At 42.0% G+C, this 15,786-nt stretch overlaps 2 protein-coding genes across 3 annotated transcripts; one reads left to right on the forward strand and one right to left on the reverse strand.

Moving 5' to 3' along the window:
- Positions 1-147: 147 nt before the first annotated feature.
- Positions 148-9,425, forward strand: bicral (BICRA like chromatin remodeling complex associated protein). Of its 2 annotated transcripts, none has more exons than XM_079333983.1 (13): positions 148-605; positions 2,851-2,903; positions 3,139-3,184; positions 3,416-3,464; positions 3,594-3,659; positions 3,932-5,185; positions 5,278-5,326; positions 5,418-5,458; positions 5,588-5,637; positions 5,752-5,897; positions 5,995-6,089; positions 6,195-6,297; positions 6,389-9,425. In XM_079333983.1, exons 3-13 carry the CDS (start codon positions 3,144-3,146, stop codon positions 6,871-6,873), a joined length of 2,379 nt encoding a protein of 792 aa, XP_079190109.1. In that variant the 5' UTR covers positions 148-605; positions 2,851-2,903; positions 3,139-3,143; the 3' UTR covers positions 6,874-9,425. The 2 variants fall into 2 exon arrangements, with proteins under 2 accessions (XP_079190109.1, XP_079190110.1); XM_079333984.1 differs by lacking the exon at positions 148-605 and adding an exon at positions 613-2,122.
- LOC306817248 (uncharacterized protein) lies at positions 9,276-14,587 on the reverse strand. Its single transcript, XM_079333986.1, has 5 exons — positions 14,131-14,587; positions 11,968-13,362; positions 11,480-11,590; positions 10,949-11,065; positions 9,276-10,857 (listed from the first exon to the last, which is right to left on the reverse strand). Exons 1-5 carry the CDS (start codon positions 14,138-14,140, stop codon positions 10,829-10,831), a joined length of 1,662 nt encoding a protein of 553 aa, XP_079190112.1. The 5' UTR covers positions 14,141-14,587; the 3' UTR covers positions 9,276-10,828.
- Between the last annotated feature and the right edge of the window lie 1,199 nt (positions 14,588-15,786).

Consider the following 15,786-nt stretch of genomic DNA (forward strand, 5'->3'; position numbering starts at 1 on the left):
TTTCTTTACTCTCTCTTTCTTTCACTGTTTCATTATAGTATAGCCTCAAGTCACATTACATATATTTATTTAATAATGAGACATACAAATCTATAGATGATAATAATAATAATATTATTATTAATAATAATATTGAGAATTAACCATTATTATTGCGCTGGTAAATTATGATATTATCCTTAAAACTCATATGCACTTCTTAAGCCACGTGTTTCAAATACAACAAGAATCACTTTAAATGAGGCGTATAGGTATCACGTTCATATTGTGTAACTATGGCGATACCTGTGAAACACCAAGGTGTAGCAGGTCACAATAGAGGCCCGCCCTCTACTGTTGGCAATGATTAATTCTTGTAATAACATCTGCACTCGTGAGGTCGGTTAATCACGCTATTATAATAAAAATCAATCTGGAAAACGTGATTATTATATTTAAATTGTTTTAACTTTTTTTTTAAATTAAAAATCTGAAAGTCGCATCTTGTCGTGGAGGAATGATGATTTGGGTTTTTTGCCTCGTTCTGTGTGTGTGCACTACCCCACAACAACCCGTGCGGTGATGGCGAGGAAACCCCGTAGACAAGGCACTGCTTTTTCATGACGGTGAGTTTCCCCTTTGAGTGTATTATAATTTTGTGATAAAAATTTCAAGGAAAAAACCACACACAACCTCCTTCCTCCCTTCCTTCAGGGAGGGAAGAGAGTTTGAGCGGAGAGAGAAAAATCTATCCGAGGCAGAACAGGGACAGTGAGAGAAATATATGAGTGGGAGAGGGAGAAGAAGAAGAAGAAGGAGGAGGAGGAGGAGAAGGAGAGGAGGGGGGAGCAAATTAAAAGTTGCCAAATGGAGATATTGGGTTTCAAGAGGAGTGAGACAGGAGTAAAGGGTTTGCCTCTAAGAGTCGTCTTTATGTTTTCCTAATCGGGATTAATATGTATGCCTCGACACGGTCCTTTAGTTTTTTTCTTTTAAAAAAAAACAGGCGTCGTCGTCTCCACCGCGGCTCGATCAGACACAGGCCGGTGTTTCTTTCTCGGTAATAATGTTGCGGAGAGCGTCGGGTCTCGTGCCCTCCAGGGTACGGGGTAAAAAAAAAACCCGGATTTGAAAACGCGTTGGTTCGACATATCGAGACGAATGTGACGTTTTTTTTAATGCTGGCAGATGAGCCACATATAGAGGACAAATGAAAGCCTACCCTCCAACAGAGACAAGAAAGATCACGTCAGAGGCTGGACGACGGGCGGGTTTTTTTTTTGTTGCTGCTTGAATGCGATTATCATTCTGTCGATTCAGTCTATTTTTGGAAATAAACTTACAAAGCTGTACATTAGCTGACTTACTAAAGCAAACCAGGAGCAAAGGGTGGAGGAGGAGGGGGAGGGGAGCTCGAGAAGAAGCATTCATGCTAGGAAGGCTTTTCTGTCGATGAATTTTAGCCTCAAATTAAAGAAACATTCACCTTTTCGGACAAAATGATTTTATTAAAACAACTCCGACTGATATTACTGATGCATTTGCTAATGTTTGTTTTTTAAGCTTATATCGAGAGTCGTTTTACCTGCATATAAGCTATTTAGCTCTGTCTTATTTTGTTGTTTTTTTAATGCTGGGCTTTCACATCGAGTATTAAACTTCATGTTAGAATAAACTTAATATTTCTGAGATTTAATGGTTGGAACATTTACATCGAGCTCAATGGTAGTTTTATATATTTACATTCAGACGGTACACATTTGGAGGGGAAATAATAAAATTAATTGGCACGTAGTTAATCTTATTGCCTTCGTTTTCCTATTTAAAGGTGGACACAGTTTATTGAAACTGTTTTGTATTTTTGGGACATTTGAAGGACAAATGAGCCTCGCTGTCTTTGGTTCCTGTCCCCTCCTAATGACAAAATGCGCTTCATTTGTTATGGCTATTTAAATAAAAGCACTCGATTTTGTAAACGCATTCAGCGTTGGCATTTTTCTCGACATATTCGTCACAGTTAAGCAAGTTTAAAAAAAAAAAAAAAATCACATTTTTTTCTGAAAAAGTCCTGCCATCCTTTGTTCTCCCCTCACCAAAGATGGAGGCTAAACGTGGCTCAGTTGAAAAGACAGCCCATGTCCTGGTAACAGCCATTTTGTAGCATTGCAGTTGTAACGTTCAACATTACAGAACACAGCCTACATTTTTGTATGACTTCAAAACAGTATAACCTCATATTTTCATGTCAGGACATCATCATTCAAATGCTGAATTTGTGGCATTTTTTTTTTACATACCTTACATGTATTATTAGTACCTAAGCACTATTACATTAAAGAAAGACAAAAGTACTGGTAACTAGAATTACAAGCCACCTTAACATTCATATCTCATTACTTAGCTGTATTTACTTCTCACATGCTCATTTTATGTTCCTCCTCCATTATGTAGCACCAACATAGCTGCATACTTTAGCTGGCTGACACAACATAAAGCCAACACCTCTTTGAATGTAGAAACTCAAACAACCATTCAAGGTATAAAATGGAGCAGGGTGGAGTTATTTACACTCAAATGCCCATTTTTACTCTGGAAGACAGCCAATGTGGGACAGCAGAGGAGGGTAATGGGTGGGAGTTAGTATGTCAGAGACAAACATCTGTAGGAGGGGATGAGGGCCATCCTGCTTACTGCCTCCATACAGATCTCCCATAGTACTGAATGCCTGCCCCCCTTCCTCTCCAATGCACATTTCACACACCCATCTCTGACACTGTATTTTTTGTCACCACTTCCCCATCCAGCACTCCCACAGCCTGTATCTCATGTGTAATCATGTAATCTTACTAAAAGCAGCTTCTCACCCTGCAGTCTAGGAAACAAAGGTGTTAAATGACGGAATCAATGCTTCCTGCTGGAGATCTGTGAGTGAGATGTCCTTACTATGAACAATGACAAAAAGTACATGCAAAACCATTTTATTGCACACACTACAGTACCTCTAAATACAACTAAAGCAAGTGATTAATGAAGCCCTGTTACCATGATAAATTAAGCTATTTATTTAGCTATGAATCCATGTAATTTAAGACATGAATTACAAAATCTCTAATTCACAACAGACGTCCTATTTCCTTTTATCTCTGCATATTCTCTCAGGTGTCATGGATGATGAGGACGATCGCCGTCTTCTGGATATTTTAGGGTAAAACACTCTTTATGAAACTAGCAATGCAGAGTGCGTCTTGATTCATTTCCCAATATTATAATGGTCCAAACATATACATCTTTTTTTTTTCATTTTCTGCCTCTGTTATAAACATGTTAGGCTATTTTTACAATGGGCATGCATATATACAGTATATATATATATGTCTTAAGTATCTGATTTGGGTGTGTTATAAGAACCTAACAATGTCTTGGTTGCCCCTTTTAGAGATGTGGATGCATTGAATGACTATCTCCATGGCAGCAACAGCAAGTCTGTGAGTGACTCTTCAAGAATGCATTCACAGTCCTTCCTTACAAAGTTTTGCCTTAAGAGTTCTCTTGCTCCTTTAATGCATAAATAAAGTTCACTCATTCGGTGTCACACTCGTCTTTGGTTGCTGCAGATTGGCGAGGATGATGTAACGAACGCAGCTTACGGCTCGGATGGATCCTTCTTTACGAGTGACACGGTGAGTGAAGTTGTCGATAAATTTTTGCCAACAACTTATCAGGGCCTAAAAAGAGAGAATTTACTGTGGCTTTTGGTGATATTTTAGTAGTTGTTTTTCAGAGAGATGATCTATTTTGCACACTAAAGAGTTTTTGTTATAGTGTAGTTTTTAGCACTGGTGGTGAAAAGGATCACAGATTTATGAGACCTACAGGGAAGGCTGTCTTGTATGCACCTCACATGCAAGCAGCTCACTGCTTTCTACGCATTTTCTCTAAATGCTTCATTCAGGCTGGCTCCAACTCTGGTCTCAAAGATGGCTCCTCTTCAATGGGCGAGTTTGGAGAGGATTCAGCAGGGGCAGGCCTCCAGCTTTCCAGCAGCCTTTCATTTATCGAGGATGAATTGGGGCCGGAGACATCTCCTGGAGGGGTGGACCTCGGGGGCGAGGACCAGCCCTTTGACATCCTACAAAAGTCTCTCATGGAGGCTGACATTACAGAGCAGACTTTGGCCCAGGAGGCCTTATTGGACTCCCAGCCAGCTCCCACTCTAGTGCAGGCCCCCGTTCCCTTCCAGTCCCAGCTGGTTCCTGGGAGTTACGGAGGGGGAGTAGGTGTTGTAACCACGACAACAGCTACGTTTCCTGCAGGCCAGTTCCTGCAAGGGGTGTCCCAACTGCCCAATGGCTCCGCCCAGCACATCCAAGTGTTGGGCTCGTTCGGGGCAGGTGGTGGTGTGATGACTTTGAGCAGCTTGGAGAGGACTCCTCAGATTGTTTTGAGGCAGGGGGCGCCTGTAGGTGCAACAGGGACCACAACAGGGGGGCAGGTGTTTGCTCCAACCCAAGGGCAGGTAGGACAAATGGGCTTGCCGTTCAAAAACATCCCCCTTCAAAACATCATCATCCAGAGAGGCCCTGGAGGGACCCAGACTCTTGTCAGACCCATCCAGCCCAAACCCCTCCAAGCGGGGGCTCAGACGGTCTACAGCCTCGGTTCCACCACCATGGCTAACATAGTTAACGCTAACACTGCTGCACCTGGAGGACATTACACGGCTAATGGCTCCATAGTGATGCAGCCGCCCGTTGAGCAGCAACAAACACAGGCCCAGACAAACATAACACCCGGTCAGTTCCTGCTGCCCAACTCTTTGGCGCTCACTCCAGCCAGTACCATCCACAACGGCCCTCTGGACCCCAACTCAAACACCCTCATTTCCAGTCAAAACACGGTACAGATTATTGCTGGGCAGAACTTCACTGCACAACCAGGAGGCCAGCTCATTTTGAATCAGGGTGTAGTCGGTGGGGGTCAGGTCGGAGGGGGTGTAACCCAAACATGGACAGGTGCTAGCTCCACCCCTGTGCAGACGTCATGCGCTCCCGGGCGGCTGACTTTGGTGGGTACGCCGACGGCGGGGGTCGGCTGTCAAAGCCAAGTGACGGCTAGCCCTGTTCAGCGCCTACTAGTGACCCAGACTCAGAATTGCACTTCTCTGTCGCCTATACCTGGAACTGCTGAACAACAGGACTACAGACAGGTATGCGGGCAGGTAACTGATGCTTTTGAATTTAGCTTCAACTTTGTGTTTTTGGTGTAAATCTGACTGGCACCACTTTCATTCAATTTCAGAATTCTTCATCCCCTGCCCTCAAACAGGCACCGCTCAACAACCTTCAAGGTAACAACAGCATGAATTATTTTAATCTTGAATCATTTCAGTCTAGTCTGATTTAACGAACATGCTTTGTTATTGTTACAATCTCTCTTAGGCATTACAACCATGACCCAAGATTCAACGCTAAGCTCTCAGGTATTTCACTCCTTCCTCACCTCGTTTATTTTGCACTCCTGATGTTGTCTCGTAAAGATGGATTGGTGTGATAGGGATTACAGCACAATGGTTATTACAAGTTTGGTATGTGCACTCTTGTCTTTATAGATCAGTGCTCAGAAGAGACCTGCCCTCCCACCACTGACAAGAGGAGGGATGTGAGTAACCTTGATCCTTTTCTGTATCATTAATATACTTCCTATGTCTTGTTTTTGTGTAAAGTATCATTCAGCCATTGAAGGTAATTGCCTCTTTCCCTGTCCCCTTTGCAGTATTTTACAACAGCTGAGGAAGGATCATGAGGGAGTTCAGACTTCAGATCGGCGGCGATTCACGTCAGTGGACGATGCACTGCAAAGACTCCTCCCGTACCATGTTTTCCAGGGGACTCCACCCAGCCACGATGAGTTCACGCAGGGTAACGCGAAATCTACTCGACACCCCAGTCCTGTTGTACAGCAGGTTTATGCCTTTTTGAGAGAATAATACAGAAATGTGTGTCATTATGTCTACAGTGGACGAGGAGTTTGAGGTTGTTGCAACTCAGGTGTTGATGAGGACTCATTCCATGGTGAACAAATACAGACGGCTGCTCATGGTGGAAGCTGAGGTAGTGAGACTGGTGTAAAGTTTTGCATACAGTACATACGTACATGCATGTGTTTCATGTTACAGCATGCACAGGACTAACAGGTTGCCTCTCCCTGCCCTGCAGCGTTACAGCCCGTCATCAGAAATGGTGATGATTGACAGGACCTTCAACCAAGAGGAGCGCGGCAACCTTACCCAAGACAAACGCATGGTACTAGTGGATCCAGGTAAAAAAAAAAAAAACATGTTTAAAGGGATTTGGGAGCGTATTTATAGGTTTTATTTAACCCTTGATGTCTGTTTTTCTCTGTTTTAAAGACGGTTTCTTAGAGGATTTCTGCTGTGGGATGAAATCCAAACTTTTACAAGATCCCGCCCCCTCTCAGTCGTCGTCCAGCTGTAGTAAAAATCAGCCAGACAGAGGCTCCACAGAGCCACCATACAGGACAGACTCCCAGCCCGCATATGGAGACCCGGGCGGGGGCGGTGCTGCAGGTACATGTACAGCAGACAGAGTCCACCCCTCGCCCTTAGACAACAAGAGAGTCCTGGAACTGAAGCGATCCCAGCAACACTACGTGCCGAGCAGCAGCGGCAACAACAACAACAACGGCAGCCTCACAGCTAACAGCTCCCACCAAGGTAACCCCCCGCCTTTCACAGCAACGACAGGTGGACAGACGCACTACCCGGTTTCCCAACACCCCATCCAACCGCAGTACCCGCCTCAGCTCAGCTCACCCGCTCCTCCTGACACGGACTCTGCTTTAGAGGCGGCAGTCAACAGCATCCTGGAATGTTAAGACTGATTCTCTCATGAATGAACGACAAACACTTCTTAAATGTGTGTACATTTTTATTTTTTATTTTTAGGTCAAACTCTCCAGTTGTTTTATATGAACCCAGTGTGAAGAGAGGCTAACTCTTTTTTCAGGTCCATATTTTCTTTGTGTTACCATCTCCGGCCATGTAGAGTGTCTTTAGGTCTTTTATTTCTTTATCATTTGGAGGGGGGGGGGGAGTAGAAGTTCAATGTGCACTTAAAAAGACCTATGAAGATCCGGGAATGTGTGCAATGAAACAGTTTAACAGATGGAAGAAGTTTTGTTTATTTCAGTTTTGTTGCTGTTGTTTAAGGGGTTCGGTCTGGGGTTTCAGTCCAGTAGCCCCTATGAGGGCCCCTCTCTTCTCACACACACACACACACACACACACACACACTCTTTAATATTTTGTGCCAGTTGATTAACCTCACTACCTATGCTGAAAAACAAGGATGACAAGGAGGAACAAAACGACGACTCGGTGCCTAGTTCTAGGTTTTTATTTTTAGTGTTTACATAAAGAAGCTCTATTCAAAAACAAAGTCCTTTCGCTCAGATCTTCTTTCTCCTGCTTTACGAACACGCACCGTGCACACAACGTGCTTTTACATGTTAGCTAGACGAATGGTTCAGAGGTGATTTTCTTTAAGGTGAGATATATCGTGGACAAATTGCACTAATCGTACTGTCGCTCAGTTCAGGAACTACATGTTCGATAGAGAGTGTACCCGTGGCTTAACAGAATGTGAACCAAAATCTATTCGCCTGCTTTCAGCTGCCTGCAACAGGATAACCTCTTCCTCACACTAGAAACCTGTCACATAGACATTCATAGTAGTTCTACTATAAACGGTAACGCCTCTGTTTTCTCGTGCTTAAGTCACGTTTCTTTCGCATTTGTTCTTTTTGTACCTTAAAGGTACGGCAAGCCCCGACGCAGACACCGGACAAATCTCGATCCCAGCCGCTCTTTTGTCATTTCACAGTGAGCTTGTGTCACGGGCGCTCAGTCCTCAGATTGAGGAACATATTTTACAGTATCTTGTTTTTTTTTTTTTATTTCTTCAATTTAAAGTAATAGGAGAAAATATGACTGTTTTTGTTGGTTGTGACGTGTCCCCCAGCTCTGTGAACATGACTATGTCTTTGGGGACATTGATTGTATGTCTGTCTGCCTTCTGCATATAATTATATTATGAACATATCTATCAATCTATCTATGCTTTATAACTTTGACGTGTCCGTCAGTGTGTGTGTGTGTTAATCTACCACACTCATACACTGATTTTAGGTCTATGGTTTCCTGTACTTTGGTTGTTTGATTGCCATACTCTTGACTATGTTCCCAAATGTTCATTTTGCAGCGTTTATCTTCAAGTGTTCCTCACATTTCATCTCCGAGCAGCGCAACCAAATTTCAAAATAGGAGAGGGTGTGATCGTGTCCAGAATCTCCTCATATCTTTCTGTCTTTTGTTCAACAACAGACGTTAAGAAGCGTTCTCTGCGACTGTGTCAACTGAAATGACTCCACACCGGTCTTAGTTTGTAGAGTTTTCAAGTTCCAGCTTCGGTTTTTAAGAGCCTGCACTTGACTTACTGGGACGTTTGTCAGGCTTGTTCATGAACGCTGAATATTAGCCATGTATGTCTGGTTGAGGAATGACGTCTGTAATATAAAGTCACTGAAATCTGCACTATAGTTTGAGTGAGAATGGGAGATTTCTTCCAAATTCAACACAGGACCAAAGCTTAGGTTAATTGTGTTAAAACATGATTCTGGACAGTGTCGCCTTTCTCCTATAAATGTGTCTGTGAAACATGCTTGCCAATAGGCTACAGGGCAGACTGAAGGCCTTTTATATAAGATGATAAGTTCTGTGTTTGACTGCCAGTGGCCATTGCAGCCCGCCTGCATCTCTGCCTATAGACCTCTTCTATGTACCAGTGCACACTGAGAGAACTGGGCTCTCTGCTTTGATTACAAATCTCTAATGACATGTAAAAGGCCAAGGGAGATATGGTTTTATTTTTAAGTCGTTGCTGCAAGACTTTGTGCCTCTTTAGCACTTATATTCACGAGAAAGATAGTTTTAGACTTGCACAACGTAGGGACATGTGCAGCGTCGGTGAAACATTGTTATCTTGAAGCATATCGGCTTCTTTGAGGGCCTGATAGGAACAAACTGTGCTTTTCTCTCTCCTGTTCTCACTGCAGAGATGTGTTCTTTCTGCCTACATTTTCACTGTTGTTTTGTCTCACTTGATTTGTATAGTTTGTTGTTTTTGTATAAAAATGAAAAGTGAAACACAAAATATTTATAATTTTTGTATGGAGAAAAAAAAAAAACGAAGAATGTAAAAGAAAAAAAAACGAGAAAATGCAAATTATTTTTTATTGTGTTGGCTGAGGAGCGGCATCAGGAAAAAAAGTTGTTACAAAAAAATACTGTCATTTCTTCATTTGTAGCTAATGTGTGTTCACTACAGCAGCAAGGAGAGTCAACAATAAATTCATTTTGAATACAATCACACACTGCTCCAGTCCGGCTGAAAAACCTCCTTCAGTGTCCCTGCATTACTATTCTGTGAGTGCTCACATACTCACGCTGGCAGACTAAGCTTGCATAATGACATCATGTGCCAGAGGAAGCATTTGCAAAAGAAAACAGGATTTTTAACCCTTGGCTATGCAAATCAAATGTTTTTCACTGATTCTAATGTTAGCACTTTTTCAAACTTTTTTTTTAACTTTCTTTACATTCATGCTGCCAGACTAAGATTCTTATCAAGTTTAAAATCTCTTGGTTTCCCTTTAATCCCCTCGTGGACTTGGCCTCCAGAGACTGCACAAAGCAGCAAAGCAAACTCTGCATAGCAAGCGTCAGACCGCTCGGCCCCTTTGATTTTAGTAACAAAAGAAAACAGTGACACCTAGTGGAGCTCCTGTGAAACACAGCGGGACTATCATACACACAATGACCAAATGAAGCCTTTTTACTGATTCCCTTGTTAGCATTTTTAAGTCCTTATGTTAGAGGAAAAATAAAATGAAATAAACAGATATGAGTAAATCATTTGGAATTAAAAAGTAATACACAAGATGCAATCCAATGACTACAGCCTGTCATTTTAAATGCCCTAAAATGTGCAAATCACTTCAGTGTTAAACTGCAGTTATTGTAAGCTCAGCTCCTCTGGCTGTAAAGGAATAGCTCGACTCCGTGGGAAATGACTAGTTCTTTTTCTAAAGAAGAGTAACATTGGATGATCACTGTGTCACACATGTGCTCAAAGGAGAAACAAAATCCAGGTAAAGTTGGGTTGAAAAATGTAGCTGTTTGTGTGTGCACATGAAGCTCTCGCCAAAAGACTTCAGGAAATGGTCTGGTGTTTAGTGTGTGAAAACACAGAAAAAAGAAGAGCTAGCCTTTCTCTGACAACATCTGCTTCTGTTAAATGTACTAATTTGCATGCTATTTCTCTTGTAATTTGATTTAGCTTTGTCTTTTTCAAAAGGTAAATAATAATAAATGATCACAATAACACCTGAAGTTTTTCCCTATTTTAATAAATAATACGTAACAGAACATTTGAAGCATTTGGTTGCAGGATTGGTCTGACTCAGCCAGGTGAGCTTTTCAGAGCCATCCAGTTTCAACCTCATGCTAAGCTAAGCCAACCAGCTGCTGGAAGTAGCAGCCTGATATAAAACTTCATCTCGTGCGACTGCAGTTTGTATCTCATCAGAACTGTTGTGATTTTTCTTCTTTGACAGGTTAGATTGAAAAGTAAGTGCTACTCTGTTGAGAAACTATTAACAGTCAAACCTCTGGTAATAGTTTAGATCTGAATAAATGACATGTAATTAACCTTGAAGTGAGGAAACTGTGACTCATTCACAGTCTCTCTTGTACACTCATCTTCTCCTGGCTTCAGTGGTGTTTCCTCCAGCGATCACATTCTGGTAAAATAAACATCAACAGACTTGTTATCTCCATGTCTAAGTACTTCATCGTACATAAAGCAACACTGAGAAAAATCCACACACTTACTTATGTGAGGGTAACTCCAGATGTAGCTGAGCACACAGTATCCTGCTAACAGCATGCCCACTCCACCTATACCACCTTTCTTCACATCAATGTACCTCCTGTAATACCACTGCCAGCCTGAGAGAAAAACAGAGGAGAGAAAACATACACACGCTAAATACATAAAACAATAAAGTATTTACATATTAAGTATAATAAATAGAGAAGTAGAGGTAAAAGTTCAGCAACAGAGCATGATAAGAGCAGTAAAGGTACAACAGTAATCACATTATTGACAGTAGTCATGTTGACTTCAGACCAAGCCAGAAAAGCTACTTCCCCTGCTCCCATCCTTTATGCTAAGCTAAGCTAAGCTAAGCGCCTCTTATTTTACCTTCAAATTTAGCATGCAGACAAAAATGGTAGCCGTCTTTGCATCAAACTCTCCGAATATGTATTATCACACAAAAATACACGGTGAATGGGTGTACTTTTTAGTTACTAATACAAACGTGTGCGTGTGTGTGTGCGTGTGCGTGTGTGAGATTTCACCTCTTTGCACCATGTGCACCACATCTCTTGGATGGCTGGGAGATTTGCAGGCCAGCCACTCAGGCAGCTCTCTCAGTCTCACCTGTCCAAGACTTCGCTCCGTCAGAGCACCTACAGGGAAAGACACAGAGCAACAGTCAAAGCAGTCATCCTGTTAAACTCAGTACATGCTATTATTCCTCTCCGACGCGACGTCCAGTCTGTTGAATCACAAGAAAATACAGGAGCACACAAATCACTTCAGGTGGTTTATTAAGTTACAAAGGACATTTTGACATGCACTATGTCACCTTAATAGAGGCCCTGAAGTGATTTGTATGCTCCAGTATATTTGTTGGACTCTTGCTGTGTGGAGGAGTCCATTGAGTCAGATTTTTAACGCCTAGGATCCTTCTCTGAAAGAAACCGACGTCATCTGTGGAGCTTTCTTTTACTTAGTTTTATAGTGTTTTTTTTTTTTTTTGCCGGTTTGATTGTTACATACTGACCTTCTGCCCCATGTTGCCTCCTGACCTCCTGCTGTGACCCATCATCAACTCTTAACATCTCCTCCCTCGCTGGTAGAGTTTGTGGCGAAAGACGTAAAGTGTGAGGGCTGGAAAACTGGGCGAGTGAGGGCGACGTGGAGAGGAGTCCTGTGTGGCGTCGGCCTGCCTTGGACTCCTCAATCACCCTGACTTTAGGCAGAGTGGGCGTGGCTTTGTTCACCTGCGATGAGAGATAGCCAGAAAGAACAGAAGCTCCAGGGGAGTTAAGTCCAGGTTGAGGGTGTTGTAGAGGGGTTAAAGTTGCTTGTTTTGAACTTTTCCTTTCAGCTGATTGTAGCTCTGTATTTTGAGAACTGTTGCTCGAAGGCTCGTCTGAAAGAGCTTGAGTTAATGCCAAGTTGCTTTCTTGATGTCGCGATGGAAACGCAGGTCTGATTTTTCTGCTTAGATCATCAGTTTGAAGCTGGCTCAGGACGCTCGACTTGTTGTGTGGATGGTTGTTAGCTCGGCCAAGAATGGTTTTAACATCCTGGAGCGTAATCCTAACTGGCTGACTACTTTCTGATTTTGAGAACGTCTTACTCACAGATAAATCTGTTCCTTCCTCATCCTTCTCTCCCCAGTCTCTGAAACGTGATTTCGCAGTACCCTCATTTACTTTAGAGTCCAGAGAGGTTTCATTGATTGTAAGAAGAGATGGTATGGATTTCTTTGTCCTGGTTGCCTTCATTTTAGATGCACCTTTGGGTTTGGAACCCTTGGATAAAAATACAGGATGGGACGTGTCTTTTACTAAAGCTGTTTCTGTCGTTTTGGTTTCTTTCTGTATTTTGGTCCTAGAGTTTACAGACTCTGTCCCAAGTGGAGCTGAGGCTGAAGGCAGGTCCCCCGATGCAGATCTGGTCCCCTCTCCTGAGCCTACAAGAACCTGTTTGGACTTTGCATCTTCGATCAAAGCACGGAGACTCGTTCTTTTGGGCTCAGAAATGTTCAAAGACGACAGCGGCGGGGAGGAGCTGAGTGAGGTAGAGGAGATGATTTTAGCCATCTTGATTTGTTCCGACAGCTTTTCTTTCTTCTTCTTCTTAGTTAATGATGAAGATGAAACAGAACTTGGATCTGTTGGCTGTGATAGAGATGATGGGACGGATGATACCGAAGGAATCTTTGTACTCTTCTTTGATTGCAGACTTGCTGTTACTGGCAGTGTCCGTGTTGACTTTTTCTCCTTAACTTTTGGTTCAGACGAGGCTGCAGCCAGCTGTGAGGAGGATAAAGTCTGATTTGCTGCGGCATCGTGTTTGGTTGGAGGTGTTTTGGAGCTCCCTGCTGCCTTGCAGTGTGGCAGATGACTTTTCAGCCTTTTGTATGTTTTCCCACAGAAAGGGCAGACCTCTGTCGAAAAAAAAACAGAGAAACAATAGTTAAAGGGAAGGAAGGTGGCAAGGTGAGATCCACTTATATAGTTTTAATAGAAGGAATGATTGGACATCACATAAACAGGAGAAAATTGCGCTTCATGTTGTCTGTAAAACAATATAAAACTCAAATACAGTCAGTAACATATAATATCATTAATTACATAGTTTGTAAAGAAAAGCATCAAAACATCGGATTCCTGGAGCGCCGGTGGCGTAGTGGTTAGTTCACACACCTCATGTACAGAGGCTGTGGTCCTCCAAGCGGCCCAGGATTTGTATCTGACCTGTTGCTCCCCTATCTCTAAAGCAGATGCAGAAAAAGCCCCAAAATAAATCTTAAATCCCCCCCCCCAAGAGGATTTCAGAAGCTCGACTAATAAACTTTTAACTTTATTAAAACTAAATTAAAATTTAAAAAAAGTTTCTTATTAATTCACGTCAGATATTTTTTGCTGTAATTATATTTGTATAAATTCACATTAGTGTAAAAACATATCTTCCAATATCTGATTCAAATAAAGTGGACTTTATTAAGTATGCCATGTACTCTTTAGGTTGACCTTGTCACTGAGAGAAAAAAGCTGTAAAGGGGAAACTTGAAGAAGCCTGTCAGCTGTATTTTATCATGAGATAATTCAGTTTCCGAACACAAAAACAAAAACACACTCTTATTATACTGGCTGTCATTAAGTCACGTGCTGTCTTAGCTTGTTTGAATCCCAAACAATATTGCGACACTTACCAGAACTCATTTTGCACGCGACTATGAAGCAGCCAATCAGAGAGAATCATGTTTCCCAAAGTCAAAACAGGGAAGTCAAAGGAGTGACATCAACTTTCATGCCGTGTTAATGCACATGATCTAACTTTATCATACTTTGAGCGAAGCACGTTTTTCACAGTCAGGGTCGAAACAAACCAACTGTTACAGTAAAGGAAAGCCCCTGTATTTAGGTAGAGCGTTGGAAGCCTGAACATAAATTGCTAATCCCCTGGCTAGCTAGTTTTAGCTGGATAAATCGCCGTTGATTAAATTAGTAGCATGATTATAGACTAGGTTCTATCTGATACAAAGAGTTCATCATAAACCTGCCATGATAATAAATTAATCCGTCGAGTGGGTGTGGCTCTTTGACTGAGGTTAAGATCATTCACTACTGAGTACTTCCGCTTTCGCCGGTATCGCAAAACACACGCACAAAATGTGTATTCGCGTACGCTTTTGAAAATTTGTAAGAATTGTATTTTATTCATCCACATAGCTATTTACAGACGTTTTTTGTTGGCCAGTAAAAACTATTAAATAATGAGGACATTTAGAAAATATATGAAGAAAAAAAACGGAAAAAAGGAAGGTCAAACGTACTTAATGTTTCTCAAGCTTTGATAGTCTCCTAGCAACAGATTTGCTGTCAAACATTGTGGTGTATTTATGATTCGGGTAGGAACAATGGTTAATATAGTATTTCAGACTATGTGTTTGCTGCATGTTCAACAACAGTGTATTTTTCCATGCTCAGATGATGTAGTCTAATAATAGTAATGGCGACAAAGAAAGAAGAGCCTCTTTTCTTTAGAAAAGTGTATTTTATTGATAGGGTTAGAGTGGCATAAGACTTGGCACAAGGCTGAATTTCAACAAGGTGATGGAAAAAAATTACACAAAAACACATCTACATCAAAAAGTCATCTTCATTGGAAAAGCACTGATTTGAAACATTCAAAGTAGGGGGGGGGGAAAGGCAATTTCTTCAACCATTTACATATATGGAGTTCAACCTGAATATTATTTACATGGCAACAGCTTAAAGTATGTACAAAGCCAGGGCTGGAAGCAAAACGCCGCTCACAGAAGCTTTATATATGGAGCAAAAACTACACACACTCGATGTGAACAGATCCAAGAAAGCATGGGGTGACCTGGCAGAGAAACACAGATTTGAACAGTGCCTGGAAGTTGGCCTGAAACAATTGGCCCCCCATACAGAATACACTAACGTATTCAACTGCAGTGGTTTTTTTGTAATCTTTTTTTTTTCTTCTTCTTTTTTGAAAAAATGTGTTTTATTTTGAAGGGAATTCCAAACAGCACTTGATTGCATTTTCAAAGAGGAGTTAGTCCTCAGTTTCACAGGACAGGTCACAGGTCACCTTAACAATGTTGGTTACAGTATATTCAGACAATCTAGAGAAAATCTCTGTACATTTATTAACAGACATTCATTATTCAGGCAAACTGGGGAGGTGCGTCCCTTTACGAGGCATCCAATCAGAGATGAAAACAAAGACAAATGCTGGGGCGGTCTGGGTCCACGTTCAGGGTCAAAGCCAGGAGGACACAGTACCAAACACCGCCCCGTGAACTGTACTCAGGCCTGACTGAGTCTGACCCCTCTGA

Source organism: Symphodus melops (genome assembly GCF_947650265.1).
Source record: "Symphodus melops genome assembly, chromosome: 21".
NCBI classification, from domain to species: Eukaryota; Metazoa; Chordata; class Actinopteri; order Labriformes; family Labridae; genus Symphodus; species Symphodus melops.

What these genes read in the sequence shown, in the direction of transcription:
- LOC306817248 (XM_079333986.1), bottom strand. An exon ending in GAGGCAACATGGGGCAGAAG is followed by an intron (nt 11,591 to 11,967) that starts GTCAGTATGTAA and finishes CTTTCCCTGTAG; the next exon opens with GTGCTCTGACGGAGCGAAGT. An exon ending in GGTGCACATGGTGCAAAGAG is followed by an intron (nt 11,066 to 11,479) that starts GTGAAATCTCAC and finishes TTTTTCTCTCAG; the next exon opens with GCTGGCAGTGGTATTACAGG.
- bicral (XM_079333983.1), top strand. Translation starts at nt 3,144, where the DNA reads ATGGATGATGAGGACGATCGCCGTCTTCTGGATATTTTAGG. An exon ending in CGTCTTCTGGATATTTTAGG is followed by an intron (nt 3,185 to 3,415) that starts GTAAAACACTCT and finishes TGCCCCTTTTAG; the next exon opens with AGATGTGGATGCATTGAATG. An exon ending in TGCTCATGGTGGAAGCTGAG is followed by an intron (nt 6,090 to 6,194) that starts GTAGTGAGACTG and finishes CCTGCCCTGCAG; the next exon opens with CGTTACAGCCCGTCATCAGA.